The sequence below is a fragment of the Durotheca rogersii genome (genome assembly GCF_024521655.1).
Source record: "Durotheca rogersii strain YMJ 92031201 chromosome Unknown GGS23scaffold_26, whole genome shotgun sequence".
NCBI classification, from domain to species: Eukaryota; Fungi; Ascomycota; class Sordariomycetes; order Xylariales; family Xylariaceae; genus Durotheca; species Durotheca rogersii.
This window is the reverse complement of record NW_026251257.1, coordinates 126,213-142,415: the sequence shown is the minus strand read 5'-3', so window position 1 is coordinate 142,415 and position 16,203 is coordinate 126,213. Positions and strand designations below refer to the sequence as shown.

At 56.6% G+C, this 16,203-nt stretch overlaps 4 protein-coding genes across 4 annotated transcripts; 2 read left to right on the top strand and 2 right to left on the bottom strand.

The window, feature by feature from the left end:
- Positions 1-322: 322 nt before the first annotated feature.
- GGS23DRAFT_246620 (MFS general substrate transporter) lies at positions 323-2,414 on the top strand. Its single transcript, XM_051512220.1, has 3 exons — positions 323-576; positions 743-1,616; positions 1,692-2,414. Exons 1-3 carry the CDS (start codon positions 459-461, stop codon positions 2,293-2,295), a joined length of 1,596 nt encoding a protein of 531 aa, XP_051368761.1. The 5' UTR covers positions 323-458; the 3' UTR covers positions 2,296-2,414.
- GGS23DRAFT_246678 (PK beta-barrel-protein domain-containing protein-like protein) lies at positions 2,415-5,038 on the bottom strand. The gene is made up of 4 exons (XM_051512221.1): positions 5,024-5,038; positions 4,404-4,968; positions 4,219-4,317; positions 2,415-4,038 (listed from the first exon to the last, which is right to left on the bottom strand). Exons 2-4 carry the CDS (start codon positions 4,621-4,623, stop codon positions 2,534-2,536), a joined length of 1,824 nt encoding a protein of 607 aa, XP_051368760.1. The 5' UTR covers positions 4,624-4,968; positions 5,024-5,038; the 3' UTR covers positions 2,415-2,533.
- On the bottom strand, positions 5,033-6,823 carry GGS23DRAFT_607056 (uncharacterized protein; the record flags this gene model as incomplete). The annotated part of the gene is made up of 1 exon (XM_051519988.1): positions 5,033-6,823. The coding sequence occupies one exon, from the start codon at positions 6,821-6,823 to the stop codon at positions 5,033-5,035; it is 1,791 nt and encodes a 596-aa protein (XP_051368759.1).
- Positions 6,824-12,711: 5,888 nt separating this feature from the next.
- Positions 12,712-15,390, top strand: GGS23DRAFT_582212 (glutamine synthetase). The gene is made up of 6 exons (XM_051517223.1): positions 12,712-12,863; positions 12,915-12,973; positions 13,089-13,121; positions 13,277-13,369; positions 14,025-14,705; positions 14,772-15,390. Exons 2-6 carry the CDS (start codon positions 12,971-12,973, stop codon positions 15,048-15,050), a joined length of 1,089 nt encoding a protein of 362 aa, XP_051368758.1. The 5' UTR covers positions 12,712-12,863; positions 12,915-12,970; the 3' UTR covers positions 15,051-15,390.
- The last annotated feature ends 813 nt before the right edge of the window (positions 15,391-16,203 follow it).

Genomic DNA, 16,203 nt, shown 5'->3' with positions numbered 1-16,203 from the left:
GTGCCGTGTGCCACAGGATTGGCACCGGTACGCCACCCCGGTCGGGACCCGCGGGCCCCCTCTTGAAACACGGCATCGAGAGCGGCATCCATCTTGGCCAAGGGTCCAACGGTCCGATCGGAGATGTCTACTTGCAACCACGACAACAAAAACAACAACAGTTGTGTTGGTGGCAGCTCGAGTAGCTGTCTCCGAGCCTGTATCGAGCTAGAACTGCGCCCCCAGGAAGTCTCTCACGTTCGAATTTCCGTCTTCCTCTCTGATACTAAAGAAATCTTCCATCGCGTGCTATTCTTGTCCTATCCGAAGGATAATTACAAGGACGCGACATCTTGGATTGGCGACTCGGCGGCGGGGACACTAACAAATCTCGTGTCCTGCTTTACTCACATTACGGCGAGCTAACCGAAAAGGGGAGAAGCATCAAGACCAAGACCAAGACCAAGATCAAGATCAAGATGGGTGGCGTCTTGGATTCCACGCGGCGGTTCCTCTCGGGGGACAAGGACGGGTCTAAGTCGAAACCGCCTTACTTCCTCGCCGTCCGGTCCTCGACGACTCTGATCGTGTTCACTGGTGCGTACAAGCCGTCGTTCGCTTCGCTGGGCACGCCCGTGTCTCGGCGTCCCTGCGCGAAGGGTTCCGAAGAGTGCCCCCCGAACCCCCTTCACCTCAGCTGTGTGTTCGAGGTAGTCGATAGGTGCGTTTACTAATCGGATGCGGGCATTGAAAAAAAAAAAAGTGGTCATGGCCATATTCACCGACATCTTCTTCTACGCGCTCATCATCCCCGTCATACCCTTCTCGCTCACCGTGCAGGTCGGCATCCCGGAAGAGGAGGTGCAGTCGTGGACCTCTATCCTACTAGCCTGCTATAGCGTGGCCCTGTTCGTCGGCAGCCCGCTCGCCGGCGTCTACGCCGACCACACCTCGTCGCGGCGGTGGCCCCTGCTCCTCGGCCTCATCGCCCTCGCCGCGTCGACCTTGCTGCTGTGCCTCGGCAACTCCATCGCCCTCCTCATCGTCGGCCGCATCCTGCAGGGGCTGAGCGCCGCCGTCGTGTGGACCGTCGGCTGCGCGCTCCTCATCGACACCATGGCGAGCGCTACCGGCATCGCCATGGGCTACGTCGGCATCGGGACGAGCGTCGGCCTGCTCATCGCGCCTGTCATCGGAGGCGCGGTCTACGCTGCCGCCGGCTACTACGCCGTCTACTACGTCGCCTTCGGCGTCATCTTCCTCGACATCTTGCTGCGGCTCTTCATGATCGAGAAGAAGGTCGCGCGGCAGTGGCTCGATGACAATCGCAGTTCCGATCTCTTGGCGGCGGGTGAGTCGTTCGACGTTGAAGCATCGGCGGCGGCGGCGGTTACCATTACTCCTTCGCCTGCCTCGGAACCGAAGGACGGCGATGAGAAATCCGCTGCGGCGAGCGCGCCGCCGCAGGAAAGCAAGACAAAGGAGCGTATCGAGGCGCCGAGCGTGATAGTTCAGGAACCGGCGGAACCGCAGGTTGTGGTCGAGCAACCTGACATGCGTCGCCTCCTCATGTTTTTCCTAAAATCGCCACGGCTCCTGGCCGCTTTATACGGTCTTTTCGCGCAGGCCGGTATCATGTGAGCACTACCCTCAGAACATCTAGCTTTACCCTCTCTTTCCGTAGACTGAGCTGACTGGCTGACCGCCGGTAGGATGGGATTCGACGCTGTGCTGGCCTTGTTCGTTCGGCGGATGTTCCAATGGGACTCCACGGCGGCTGGCATCCTCTTCCTGTCGCTTTTTCTGCCGGGTTTCGTGTCGCCCCTCGTCGGCTGGGTCTCGGACCGGTATGGCGCTAGGTGGCCGGCACTGTTCGGCTTTTGCCTCGCGATCCCGCTGCTCGTATGCCTGCGCTTCGTGACAGAGAATCGCATCGAGCACAAGATCCTCCTCGGCTTCCTGCTCGCCCCGCTCGGCGTCGCCCTTGCCTTTTCCAACACCCCGCTCATGGCCGAGATCAGCTACGCCATCGAGGATAAGATCGCCATCCACCCTGGGTTCTTCGGCGAAAAGGGCGTCTACGGCCTCGGCTACGGCTTGTTCACGATGGCCTTCGCTCTCGGGGGCGTCATCGGCCCCCTGTGGGCCGGCTACGTCGTCGACGCTGCCGGATGGGGGACCATGACGTGGAGCATCTCCATCTGGGCGGCCACTGGCGCCGTCGTTATCTTCTTCTGGTGCGGGCCTAAGCAGAGCCCACCTCCTACGAGCCTAGATAATGGAACCGGTTCGAACACTTCTAGACGTGGTAAATGACGGGTATTTATGGTCTTGGAACGAAGACGCCCGGTTGAGAGTTACGCATGTACATTAGAAGGGGTACCACCACGTTAAGATGGACTCCCCTGGTAGCCCCTAGGACTGTCGTCCCTCAGAAGTACGACCTAGGTTGCGGACGCTATGCAAAACGCCTTTTAGAGTATATGTGTTCTAGACTTTCTACTATGCTAGCCTTCAATATCCTGTTTATTGACGACTTTGTCTATATACAGATTCAGATTTCGACTGTGATCCGCCCGACCCCCCTACTGACGCAGCTCAGCAGCGCTCCACGCTGCTCCTCGTCCGCGAGCGCGGTCCCGCGGTGTTCCACGCGACCCTGCCGCAACGTCACCTGGCATGTCCCACAGTTGCCCGCCTCGCAGCTGCTCGGCGCCGCTACCTCTCCAAACCGTCGCCGCAGCACCTCCAAGAGCGTCTCGTCGGCGCCAACTTTCAGCAGGACTGGGCCTGCTCCCCCTTCGCTCCCGCTCTCTGCGCCGCTGCTGCACTTCTCGCTTCCGCTACTCGACCGGTTCGCTTTTGAGCCCGAGTGGTACACCTCGACCTCGAACGGGTCACCGCCCGTCTGCGCCGAGAACGCCTCGAAGTGCACTTCGTCCGGGCCGAGCCCGTGCCTTTTCGCCTCTCGCATCGCCTCCGCCATCATGTGGTCCGGCCCGCACACGTATACGTGCGCGTTCCATGGCATCTCCGCGAAGATGCGCGGGATGTCGACACGCTCACCCCGTGACCCGTCATATAGGTGCAGCTTGACTCCATTACCGCCGTCGCCGCTGCCGCTGACGCCACTGCCGCGTGACAGCTCCTCGAGTAGCTCCCGGAACGGCACCTCCCCCTCCGCCACGGACCGCACCGCGAGGTGTAGCGTCGTGTCCCAGTGGACGTTGCGGTACAGCTTGAGCAGCGCCAGGAACGCCGTGATGCCTATCCCGCCCGCCACAAAGACATGCGAGCTTGCTGCACCGGCTGGTTGCAGGTCCGACGCGATCCGCCCCACTGCCAGTACGTCGCCTACCCGCGCCTCCCCGTGCAGGTATGCCGAGCCCCCGCGGGTCGGCTCCGCCAGCGCGACGCCCAGCTCGAACCGGTCACACGTGCCTGATATAATCGAGTACGACCGGACGAGCCCGTTTGGCAGCCGCAGGCGCGCGTACGACCCGAGCAGCGGCTCTCCGGCCCCGACCCTAGCACCAGCCTCGGGCAGATCAACACCCGGACTCACCGCCTCGAGAATGAAAGATGCAACGCGCGGCGTCTCCGTTTTCTTCTCGACAATCCGGAAGTCCCGCCACCTCTCCAGGTCCTCCCCCTCTCCCTTTCCCTTCGTGGCGCGCCTCTGGCGGACCTTCAACTTCTCGACGCGCTTCTCGAACGTCTTCCGGCTCTCATCGCCCATGTCGGCGATGGCGGCGAGCTCCTCGTTAGCGGCGGCGTCATCGGGGTTGCGGTGCAGGTACTCCTGCACACGCTCTATGGTCCACTTCGGCCAGCGGCGCTCAACCAGCCGGATCTCGTCGCCGGCTTGCACCGTACCCTCGCGCAGCACACGGTAGTACCAACCCGTGCGACTAGCGCGGTACGTGTTGGGCGCGAAGTTCTTGAGCTGGAAGCGGTGGTTTAATTTGAAGCATGGCTGCCGTGGCAGACTGACCTGAAGTAGCACGCCGTCGCTCCCCACTGAGACGACGTCGCCTATGCATATGTTGCGCTCGTTCACTATCCCACGATTAGTGGCCAAGCAAAAGGCGGAGTAGATTCGGACAAGAGGTGATGGTTAGCTATCTGTGGTGCAGAAACAGCCATTCAAGCCCCGATATCTAAGCAGGGGGGGTAGTGGGTGTGGGTGCCTGCATTTTCCTTATCACAAGAACGTAGTAAGACGTAGTAAAAACGCACTATACTCCGTCACGAAGTTCTCGCCAAAGCCGCCACGCTGGAAGCGCGCCGCCGCTTCCGGAAACTCCGTCTGCCAGGCGTAATAGTGAGAGCAGCAGTCTGGAAGACCTGTTAGTAACGAAATCTACGAGCGTTTCGGGGATGAGTCGATGGCACGCATGCAGCCGAGGGGTCGATCAGCTCACACCCGTGAATGGCCTTATCCCTCCCGCCGTGAAAAACCAAATCATGCTCGTCAGCGTCGAGGCCGATGAAAGATACAGGGATGCGGCCGGAACGGGGTTTCTTGTCGATTCCGCTCTCGATTTTCAGCCCCGGCATCGTCACCATCCTGCTACTTCGCACCTCGAGGATGATATCCCGTTCACAGGGCGCAAACAAATCAATGTGCGACGACGGAGCCATGATTCTTGGCGCAGACAGTAGCACCAGCTGACGGCTAAATCTCCAAGGAGGCGAAAAACGAGGAATTGGGAGGTAAGTGAGCGTTTAATAGCGCTGGCGTGGTGAAACGGTGATGAGGAGAGGTTTGCGGGTTTGAGAAGAGGCCACGGGATCTACCTATCTATAGGTAAGTCGCACCAAAGATAAAAGGGGTACTGTGACCAACTCCCCCGAAATGCAAATCCCGGTCGGGTTGCGCCGGTGTCATAACTAACTAGGCAGGTATATAAATCGTCTGACTTTTTGCTCGCCTTCTACTGGGGCATGATTGTGACTCTGTGATGGACATCGTCATCTTCATTGTCCCTGCTAACATGTTGAGAATTCGGGCCACCATTATGCATCTAGAGGCTCGTCTAACCGGTTTACCCTATTGATCATCGCCAGATTCCTCGATCGGGTCATCCTCATAATCTGGGAGCAGCCGAATATCAGCTCTCCCGTCCTTCGCTCTCCTCCTTCGCCATCCTTTACCTTTTCTGACTCCGTTTGACGATAGTAGGGTTGGGGTTCGCGTAACGGCGTTAGAATCGGCAAATGCCAACTTCCCGACGAAAGTCCTCGGAAGTGTGAAGCGAAATCGCGGCTCCGGCTCAGTTACAACTGTTGACCCTGCCGTGGCCATAGTACTGGTTAAATCGGAACTCACCGTTTCGTATCCTGTCTTCCTGCTCTCGATCAAATCTTCTCCTGGTGTTACTTCTCTTTCATCTTCCTCCCCTTCATTACATCTGTCCGTCCCACACGTCGCAACGGTTTCGGTTGCGTCAAGCATGCTCGCCGGCGCCTCAGATGGGTGTAGCTCTTTAGCGGCCTGATGTGCGGCCTCTGCGAACGCTTTCGCTTGTATCTCATCGCTATTGTCATCGAAGACAAATTTCATCCAGGCCCTATCGTCATGGGTGTCCTGGGCTTGGGGCCGATGGCTCGGACTACGCTTCTCAGCCGACTGACGGTCGCTATCACCGATTTCAACCTGAGAATCCTCCTGGCCGCTAGTCTTTGTGCCCCAAACGGAACACACGTGACCAGTTCTCGTCTCTGGCTCGCTAGGTACTGCGTAGGCTGGTAACAGCCTCTGAAAATGGGGTGGCAACGTGTTAGGGCTTGAACTCACCACAGGGCCAGTAATCGACGATTTAGTTGGAGAGTCGTTTTGAGGGTTGTCAGAAGAGCTCGGAAGCCAGGATCTCCACAGTTGCTGGTCTGCTGCCTGCGACGAGGAAACTGATGGCACGGGGTGGTCGATTTCTACTTGAAGGCTCCCCTCCTGGCCGTCCGATCTCCTAGGAGACCAGTGTAATACCGTAAAATGATTAGCTCGGCGAGGGGTGGGTTCGTGAATGGTAGAGGAGGAGTAGACGGTACGGGCTGGCTCCTCTGGCCTCGGTGGCTTGGTGGAAGCCTCGAAGCGAGCACTGCCAGGGTGCCTTGCTCCTCCTCGAAAGCTGCCCTTTCGCTCCCTCAAGGTTTGGCTAGTCCCTGCCGCCACATAGAGCTGACGAGCTTGGCTAGGAATAGGACTCGATATCGGGCTCGACTTTTTCCGTGCTAAGTCCGCTATAGGGCGTGGCTCTAGACTGTATCTCCTGGTGCTGGCACGAGGCGATGTGCTCGTATTTGGTTGGATCTCGTGGCTGCCTATCCGAATTCTCAGGGGATGGCCGTGACTTTCTCGACTGGCTTCTGCTCGATGTACCTCAACAGGTTCGCGGCGTTTCTGCGTAGCCTGCGTCCGTGAGAAACCTATCCTACCCCATCTCGAGCTGGCGGATGTCTGGAGTTGCTTGGGAAAGCTGATGTCGATCGGTTGCTGCAAGTTCAGTCCGGCCCAGTCTGACTTTTCAAGCAGGCGTCTCTTTTTTTCGCGGATGAAGGTCTCGTTGTCCACATCGGCCTGGGAACTCTCGGTCGACTTCCGCCTCTCTGCCAGCATCGGGCTCGACGGTGATCGGGGCGATTCCTTGCGATGTTCTCCTCGGCGTGCCGGGGATCGTGGGTTTTGCGCACCGTGGAAGGATATGGATATCGGGCTCTGCTTCCTGCCGTTTCCGAGAAGACTGTTTCGGGCCTTTGCGAAATGCTGTTTTTGCTTCATGAGCGAGACGTTTCGCTGGCGGCCCCTGGAATGGCGCGACAGGTTGCCTTCCGTCCAATTCATAGCCGCGGTAGAGGCTGCGACACGAACGCGTCGTAGATGGTGCAAGTATGTTGGGAATAGATGCAGGACGGGCATAAGAGCTGCTGTGGGATGCGTCTAGGTAGTTTGTAGATGGTGCCGTCTACAGATACTAGAGGTAGGTAGATGGTGAGGAGCGTGAGGATAGAGAGGGAGACGAGAGGTGTCGTAGACTCTAACCTGATAAGTACCTCAGGTAGATCCTCTTGCCCTGAGCCTTCCTTGGCTACGGACCTGCCCGAATTCGATCTGAACCTCCATATAGGGACGTGCCTGCCTCTTACTCTTGCGGCAGGGACCGGTGTCGAGGTTGTAGCAGGTGCGTGAGAGCGATGCTAGGCACACACGCCCTCGCCTTTGTAAATCCATCTATCGCTAGCCTCTCCTTCACCCACAACTTCTCTTCTCCCTCCGATACACATCAAACGGGTACTCGGTTTTCTTCTCCGCGAACCTCCCTTATCCCCTCTCGCCCAACACCGGCTGGCCAGTCCTCATTTTACGACGCCTTCCGATGGATCTCGTCGACGGCAAAGCCATTCCGTCCTGGGTATCACGTCATGGACATTTTATGTCTCTCCCGGAGGGGAGCACCGATGCTCCGTCTTGACTTGATACCGGGCAACAGCGTAATTTGCACAGTTTCCATCCCGCAATCGAGCTTGGCAGGGCCGTAAGCATGCCTTTGTCCTAGACGTCGATACGGAGTAGGCACTACGCTAGAGAACGATGGTCGCTCTCCTGGGGTTGCGTGAGCACGTTTAGCCCCAACGGTGACGACGTCCCGAATCAAAATACCCATGCGGCGGTGGCAGCTTCGTATGCTCCGCACTCTATCCGTAGGTAGGTATAGTGTCTATCAAGAAGCAAGAACCATAGCAGAAAGCGTCCGTTAGGAAACCTACCTATACAAAGAGACATAGATAAGGGCGGTTTACCATGCGTTGAAATATATCCACCGGCTTTTACCGGGCACTTGTACGTCCTAGGAAGAAAACGCTCTCCTGACGGGGCGTCAGACTCGACCACCAGAGAGATAAAAGGTGCGCCTCTTAGCTGAAGCGGCCCCGAGCAGGTCGAAGGAGATAGCTATGGATGAAGAAAAGGGGCACGATCGCATGCTGACTAATGTTGCTCAGGGGAAGTTTCTGGTGTATACTGATACTAGGCAGAGGGGCCAGCAATAGCAAGGACTAACGCAGGCTTGCCTGATGTCTAATAAAATAACCCGTATAACCCTACCGCCTCCGTACAGCCTCCAGCAGCTACTAGCCATTATTTCCGCGAAAAAGCACCCAAGTCTCAGCCGACGCCGCGGGAGGCTGGGCTCAGAGAAAAGGAGAAAGTGGCTAGTCAGACTCCACCACGTAAGGGAGAGGGCTGGAGAAGAGGAAATAACGGAAATAATGCCATTACATAAAAACGCGAGGCAGAGAGGGAATAGCCCACACTCCGTTATGGGGTGATACTCAAGAGACGAGCGATGGACGAGGTGAAAAAGAAGGGTTAAAAAAAACCCCCTCCTCATCGAACGACCAGTCAGGGATTAACAATAGCGAAGCCGAAAACAGGCGGCAGTACGGGGTAGAATAGCAGTTAACGTAGCACTGGGAACCTGGAGGAGGAGGAGGAGGAGGATGGCGATGGCGATGCAAGAGGCGGTATTCCCATCTCGTCGAGCTGCCGGCGGCCGGAGGTAGGCCGTCTGCCCAATGGAAGGGCCCGCGTTTCGAAGCGGCGCTGCCTCTTCGCGGTCGAGGCCGCGAGGCATTTGGAAGAATTTACGTACTGCGTAGTTGATGGAATTGGGCAATGAAATGGTCGGCCGGCCAATCGCGGTGCGACGATAACAAAGGATGCCCGGGTGGTCATGGCGTCGCACCCACCCCACAGACCTGACGGCCTCGTCGCCTGCTTACCATCTCCAGACCCCAGCTGTATTACCTAAAGATAGCCGGGTCCGAGTTTGGCAGCTAGGTATCTATGCCGGTGGTGGATCCTGGGGGCGGCGGAATTCATAGGTACATGTAAGCTGGAGGAGTTCTATCGTAGAGCTTGCCGCGTACGTCGATGGTTTCCAATCCCTCCGTTCAGCTGATCCGACGCTACGTAACCAACCCTCTCTATTGTACGTATATGCCACGGCAAGGGGGCGGGGTTGCCGTTGGGGGATGGATATCTTTGCAGATCTGCTTCTTCATCCCTCCCTCCATCCCGCCGTTGTCCATGTGGTAATACTTGGGTACCTACTTATGCACGTGCCTGAATAGGGGTGGGATCGAGAATGTTGCAATTGGCAATGCCAAGCATAACATGGAGGGCGATCCCACTACGGGAAAATCCCGTCATCACTGTCCTGGTGTAGTCTCAATCGTTGAAAAAAAAGAGGTAGAAGTCTGGTAAGTGCGCAGAGAAGTGGGAGTTTGTTGATCGTGATAAGCTCACGACGGAGAGTAACCTGGGCGCCTCATAATACCTAGGTACCTAGGTATGTACCTGATATACCCACCTACCTACCTGTAGATCCGTCAATGAGCGGCTCCGCTCCTTTTCTTCCGTTTCATTCACATGTAGGCAGATGTTGCCCCATGCTACCCATCATAGCGGAGTGTCCAACTGACGGACTAGGTACCTTAAAGGTTTTTCGCCTTTGGACATGGACAACTTATAGGTAAAACGGTAGCGGCTTGTCTCGTTCTTGTCGGCTGGCCGGCGAGGCTAATATGACTCAAGGCCGAATCGCGGGCCCTCCTTCTGGCTCTACCCCACATCGGCCTCACTTACACAATTTCCGTCGCATCCACAATCACTCCGTATTAGATGGAATAACCTGCTAACGTCAGCCACGCCTTGGGTACCTATGTACCTACATACAACCGGGTATGGATGTCAAGAACCTAGGAGGAGGTACCTGGGTACCTAGGTACCAAGATACGGGAGGGCGGCAATTCTCGGTCTCCCCCGGACCAGGAAAACCTGTAAGGTACCTCCTAGGCCACGATCACGAGTCAGCCCGTTCGGTTTTCCGTTCGCGACGCAAGAGCCCGAAGTCTCCTCGCTTGTACTGAGTGTCTGACGAGAAGCACCCGACTCGCAGGGCACAACAGAGCGCGTAGCAGTAAAAGGTAGGTAAGTAGTAGACCAGACAAACAAAAAAAAGAAGGAAGCTCGTGAAAAGACACACAAGGGCAAGCATAGGTAACTCGCTTGGGGGGAATCGGAAAGGGCTCAGAGTTGCCGAGGGGCAACCGAGCAAGCATTGCAAATCGACAACAATGCGCCCAGAGACGGTCGTTAGGGGACCAATTCGGGGACTCTGGATCGTCCCTCTAGCATTGTCTCACAATCCCATCCCTACCGGGCAAGCCCAGTCGGTCAGTCAGGGTCCCGCCGCGATCGACTGTGCCATCCATCTTTTTTTTTTTCTCCTTCCACTCTCCTTGGTTTCTGGGTAACAGACAATGCACGTATTTGCGTGTGTGTGCACACAGAAGGGCCCCGGCCCTCCATTGCATACTGCTAGTAACGTACCTAGTAGAACTGTCGCGGTAGGTTACCTCAGGAGGTAGGTAGGTAGTAGCGGTGGCGAGCGGACTCTCTGGCATCAGGATCAACGTTGCCGACATCCATTCCTCTGCGGCCGTCTTCGAATGAGCAGAGGTCGCGGATGATGGAGCCGTAGGGCCATTTCCTGCCTCCCCCTCCGCCCTTTTCCTTTCTTCTTTTGTCCGCCGCCGCGTTTTCGTGGTAGCGATGTATAAAAAATAGGTAATCGAAACCTGTGCGTGGCACTCACATATGCACACATCTAGTACTTATACGGGTCGCCGGAGGTATCGAATTTGGTAGCTGTAACTCGAGCCGGCGAGCGAGGTTAGGCGAGCGACACGGTGTTCCACGAAACCGGATCCGGTGTTGTAGGCGCGGCAGGGCTAATCGAGGGCCGCATTGCATTCTGCAGGCCTGTAATACCTACATATGTACATCCACCCACCTGTCCATCCATCCGTCCATCCGTCCATCCATCCATCCATCTACCCGTTACGCACCTGTCAGCCTGCCCCGGTGATGGCGACGGCTGAGTTGCTTCTAGCGCAGCAGGAAGAGAGAGAAAATGAGAGGAGAGGAGGAGGAGAGACCAGAAGAGACCGGGTTTCCGAGGCATATAAAGCGGCGTAGACATTCAGGGTAGAGTTTGGCATAGAAACCGCCGGTTAGTCTCATCCAAAGCATGGTGTCGAAGCGTCGAACCACATCATTGGGCGGTTATCAGGTTAGAGGGGTGAACGAGTGTTACCCAACGCGCTTCCATGCACATACAGGTACATATACGTGCCTAGAATATTGCCTGCCTAGGAGGACGTAGGTACCTATGGTAGCATGATAGAGGCACCTAGGTAGGTAACATTTCCACCGAGATGCCTCAATTGCCTCTGGGGTTCCCTTCCAAACTTCCTTGGCTCACAGGTCTAGGTAGGCAGGTTGGGTTACCGTGCTTTACCTTGGGCACGAATAGCCAACCTTAGCGGTACTTGGACAGGTACCTCCTGCCGGCATCCATAAGCGGGTGTATATTAGGTGTCTGCTCTAGGTTACCTGTCACCTAGGGACAGCCTGTAGGGTTTACACCTGCCTGTCAGTAGATTCCTCCCCCCAATATGCCCCCATTCTACCCGGTCTCTTCCCTTCTTAGAACGAGCACCTAACCTACCTCTATCGACGTCCGCACCCCAGGCTAGAGGCCGCCTGGACGTGCTATGCAGATAGGACAGCTAGATTGGGGGGATAGATGGGTAGCTGAGTATGAGTGGCGTGCAAGTTCCAGATAGGTATCTACCTACATATCCTTGCCCTTCCTTTCCCACCCTTCCCCCCCGCCCGACTCCGCGACTCACCCCACTGTGACCGGGAGACTAGAGGTGGCTAAAGAGGCGACTGATCACGGATTAGCCAACGGAAGGGGTGCAGGCCTGGACGAGGGCGGTGGGCGGGTGGGGACCGAGCCCCAAACTTCTTAGCGGCGCCCGTCGCGCAGAGACGCAGGAGGAGGTAGGGTACATGCAACACCATCGCACACGCAACCTGCAACATACCTAACCCTCAAGTAGGGAGTCATGAGATGCCTGCGGAACGCTCTGGTGCGCCAGACGCAGATAAGGCGTTTCCTTCGTTTTCTGTTCTTCTTCACGTTTCCCACCGTAGAGGCGGCAGCGTGCATATGTTTATTTGAGGCGATGTGGCAATTCCGCATATTTCCCGTCGACGCCCGGGGTTGGTACTCGCCTGGAGATCGCAACCGCGGTGGGGAGGTGCTGAAGGCTTTTAGCATCCCGGGCAGTTCAGCGCATAAGATACGGTGTGCGGGATGGGGCGTGGTGACGGTGTAGTTGCGATACCTGAAATCCGGGCCACGGCTGGACCACGCGGCCCGTATACGATACATCCGTATACATGCGAACTGGCCAGCTCGGTAAACCTACCGTCCCGTATCGGTACGTATATACGTACACGCACGCCTGCCCTATCCCTTGTACTACACGGTAACCTCCCCCCCAAGGACGGAGCAGCAACGCGGTAACTTCCAACGCCACAAGCTAACTTGCCTGCAAGGAGCAGACCGCGGACGCCCTTCTGTTCTTATCTCTTGACAACCTTGACTAGCGGGTAGTTACAACTTGAATAACTCCTGCTTAAAAAAAAAAGAAAAAAAGAAATAGAAGTAGGAATATGAAAAGGTATCTTTCGGTCAGGGCATTCCTGCCCTTTCCACATAAAAAGCCTCAGTTCCCCTCCCCGCGCGTCCTCTTTTTTCTTAGTTCCCTGATTCCCTCCACGTTCCCCCCCCAATTCATCCTCTCTGGACAATTCACCCACCCCTCCCTCCATCTATCCCTGTTATCTCCTTTTATCTGTCTTATTTCTGGCTCTGTCCCTTCTCTCCCCTCTTCCACTACATATTTCTCTTTCTCCCTCCCGCTGTCAACTTCCGAGACCGCACCTCTCGCTGTTCTCATCTCCAGACGTACGAGCCATACCTCGGTCACGCTCTTGCATATCCTAACGGGAGTGGTAGAGACAACAAAGGAACAATACCCTTAGATCGATCCCTCGCCGTCCAATACCGCTACCATGGTGAGTGAGCCTCAATCCTGCTCCATAACCCCACCGGCTTGCCCTCACCAGCCAATTACTGCCCGCGTGTTACGTGAAGATTTGCTAACAGAATCGCCTCGACCCTCTCCCACAGGCCGACGGAAAGCTGGTCTCGTATACCGAGAATGTAAGCATGAGATCGGACGCCATGCCTCGACACCGCAACATCGCATGGCTTGGGCGCATCGCTGGCTGCTGCCGCTGCGATTTGCCTTGCTCGTGCTGCCTGCCGCGGATGGCTGGGTGAACTACGATGGCGCTGACTGGTTATTTTCCTCGCAGCTCATGAAGTACATGAAGCTCGACCAGAAGGGAAACGCCATGGCGGAGTACATCTGGATCGATGCTGATGGCCATGTCCGGTCCAAGAGCAAGGTACGTATGCAACTTGCTGGATATGCCGGCATTGCCCTCTCTTTGCTCTTTGCCTTATCTCGGTCGAATCGCGTGCGTTCCTGTTACACGATCCCGTCCTGTCAGGGCCTTCTCGGCGGCTTGGTGGTCGCAGGGCGATCCGGGACATGTGAGGACCCTGATTTTGTTGATCGTGGCCCACGATAGACAATTTCTGGCTGGTCCTCAGTCGGGCCCGCAGGTTTTCTAGACTCGCAGACCCCCCTGCCTCGATCGCCTAGAGCGGTCCCGACGATCAAAAATAGAACCGGCTTCCTCCGACCTCGCCCCATTCCCCTTGGCGCTCTACGCACTTTACACGCAAGCCACCAAATCGCCGAGATTGCGCCTCGGACTCCACCGTCATAGTGGGGTATTACAAATTTGCCCCTCTGCTCTGCCGCGCTTTTCCGGCCTACGCCTAGCTGTAGCGCAAGTCGCGGTGCGGGCTGCCGGCGTCATCATCATCGTTCGCTGTTCGATGCCCAGTGGCGATGCAGCAAGGATCATTGACTTCTGGCTCGTCCCCACTCTCGGTCGCTGTAGCGTGTTTCTCAGCTGTGGAACGCGTTTCGGCGTTTTCTTTCGGATAGCCTCTGGATAGGAGCTCGTGCTAACGACTTTGGGGTGTATGTAGACAATTACCAAAATCCCCGAGGATGGTCAAATCAAGCCCGAGGATCTCCCCGTCTGGAACTTCGACGGCTCATCTACCGGTCAGGCTCCCGGTGACAACAGCGATGTCTACCTTCGACCGGTGGCCGTCTACCCCGACCCCATGCGGGGTGTCCCCAACATCCTCGTCCTGGCCGAGTGCTGGAATGCCGATGGCACTCCCAACAAGTTCAACCACCGCCACGAATGCGCTAAGCTGATGGAGGCCCATGCCGAGCAGAAGCCGTGGTTCGGCCTGGAGCAGGAGTATACCCTCTTCGACATGGAGGACCGCCCCTACGGATGGCCCAAGAACGGTTTCCCGGCGCCCCAGGGTCCTTACTACTGCGGCGTCGGCGCTGGCCGAGTTATGTGCCGTGACATCGTCGACGCCCACTACAAGGCCTGCCTCTACGCCGGTATCAAGATATCGGGCACCAACGCCGAGGTCATGCCTGCCCAGTGGGAGTTCCAGGTCGGTCCCTGCGAGGGCATCGAGATGGGTGACCAGCTCTGGATGGCTCGCTTCCTCCTCCACCGCGTTGCCGAGGAGTTCGGCGCCAAGATCTCCGTCCAGCCGAAGCCCATCCCGGGTGACTGGAACGGTGCCGGTCTCCACAGCAATTTCTCCACGGCGAACATGCGCGTCGAAGGTGGTATGAAGGTATGACTAAATTGGTTTTTAGCATCTTGTCGATCGCTACGTACAGGGCGCTGACACGCAGGGCAGCACATCGAGGATGCCATTAAGAAGCTCGAGGGCCGACACAAGGAGCACATCGCCGTCTACGGTGAGGGCAACGAGCAGCGTTTGACCGGCCGACACGAGACCGGTGCCATCGATCAGTTCAGTTATGGTATCGCGAACCGGGGTGCCTCAATCCGTATTCCCCGAGAATGTGCCGCTAAGGGCTACGGCTACTTTGAGGATCGACGACCGGCTTCGAATGCCGATCCGTACCAGATTACCGGCATAATAATGGAGACAATTTTCGGCGCGGCAGAATAAGTCAGGATACCCCCCCTCCCTACCCCATTGTTATGATGGACTTGCTTTTTTATTTTTTATTTTTTAATGGGAACCATAGATAGACGGGTAGTGTCCAGAGGGGTCAATGAATTACGAGTATGATTTCGGAATACGTGGTCCCCGTCTCGGTAGCGCTCTTGATCGGACGTGATCAAGTCGTGAGCGCTGTTTAGGGCATGAGCGAGCAGGCATTGTAAGCTAGTGTGTAGCATGGGGAATCCCTCAAATCTCTCCCCCAGTACGCCGATAGTTACATACACGTTTTCAGTAGAAGCCCACTGAGCTTAATAAGTGTCATGACATGCTCTTTTCCTCTCGATAATCGGGCGTACAAAGCCTAGCTTGCATGTTCTTGACGCTCCAAGCTGTGGCGTATGGCGTCACCCGCATTTGAAGTGTTCGTCGCCCTCTGATTCGTCTACGGCGCCTTCTACTTTGCGGGTCCGCTCCCTATCGCGTACTCCGTTTTATGCTTGCTCGAGACGCGCACACTTGCTGAGGCCCTTTGTCGCCTGTCTCGATATGGAGTAGTAAATTGAATGCCTAGGCGGATCTCGATGAGGCCCGTTCGTTCGTTAGAAGGATCCTGCCCAGTGGCCAGAATCACCATCCACATGGGATGGGGTCGTAGTCAACTCGCAAGCCTCGAGGAAAGGGGCCTGTGAAATTCTAGGGTTGACGCCTACGCATCTACAAGGGCGACCTTCCCTGACGCCTATTCCGGCTCATCACGGTGAACATCTAGATAGGCATGGAAAACGTCGAAGGGAATGGCCGAACTTAGCTAAGTCATGCACCCCGGGCTGGTAAGTCGTCGGGAGGTGGCACGACATACGGAGGAGTACCATCACCCCTCGCACCGGAATTCGCGTTCTTGGTGGTAGAAGATACCACATGCTGCTTTAACCCGCCCGTGCACATCACTCACGGAGGGTCGGCATGCCTTACCTTACTATGACATACCCCCTCTAACACGTGGGTAAACTGCCCGTATATTTGTCCGCGTTCGTTTCGCACCCGTTGCACGTCGCGCGAGTCAAGAGGCGTTGCGGCTAGAGTAGTCCGCCCAGTCCGGTCCAGTCCGGTCCAGTCCGGTCCAGTCCGGCATAGGCATGTAGCCATACGTATATAT

Bases quoted from the DNA above. Each gene is read 5' to 3' on its own strand.
- GGS23DRAFT_246678 (XM_051512221.1), bottom strand. From the start codon at position 4,623: ATGGCTCCGTCGTCGCACATTGATTTGTTTGCGCCCTGTGAACGGGAT. The intron at 4,318-4,403 runs GTGAGCTGATCG...CAGGTCTTCCAG, and splicing joins GGATAAGGCCATTCACGGGT to ACTGCTGCTCTCACTATTAC. The intron at 4,039-4,218 runs GTGCGTTTTTAC...ATCGTGGGATAG, and splicing joins GAACTTCGTGACGGAGTATA to TGAACGAGCGCAACATATGC.
- GGS23DRAFT_582212 (XM_051517223.1), top strand. The intron at 13,122-13,276 runs GTAAGCATGAGA...TTTTCCTCGCAG, and splicing joins TGGTCTCGTATACCGAGAAT to CTCATGAAGTACATGAAGCT. The intron at 13,370-14,024 runs GTACGTATGCAA...GGGTGTATGTAG, and splicing joins ATGTCCGGTCCAAGAGCAAG to ACAATTACCAAAATCCCCGA.
- GGS23DRAFT_246620 (XM_051512220.1), top strand. From the start codon at position 459: ATGGGTGGCGTCTTGGATTCCACGCGGCGGTTCCTCTCGGGGGACAAG. The intron at 577-742 runs GTGCGTACAAGC...AAAAAAAAAAAG, and splicing joins GACTCTGATCGTGTTCACTG to TGGTCATGGCCATATTCACC. The intron at 1,617-1,691 runs GTGAGCACTACC...GACCGCCGGTAG, and splicing joins TTCGCGCAGGCCGGTATCAT to GATGGGATTCGACGCTGTGC.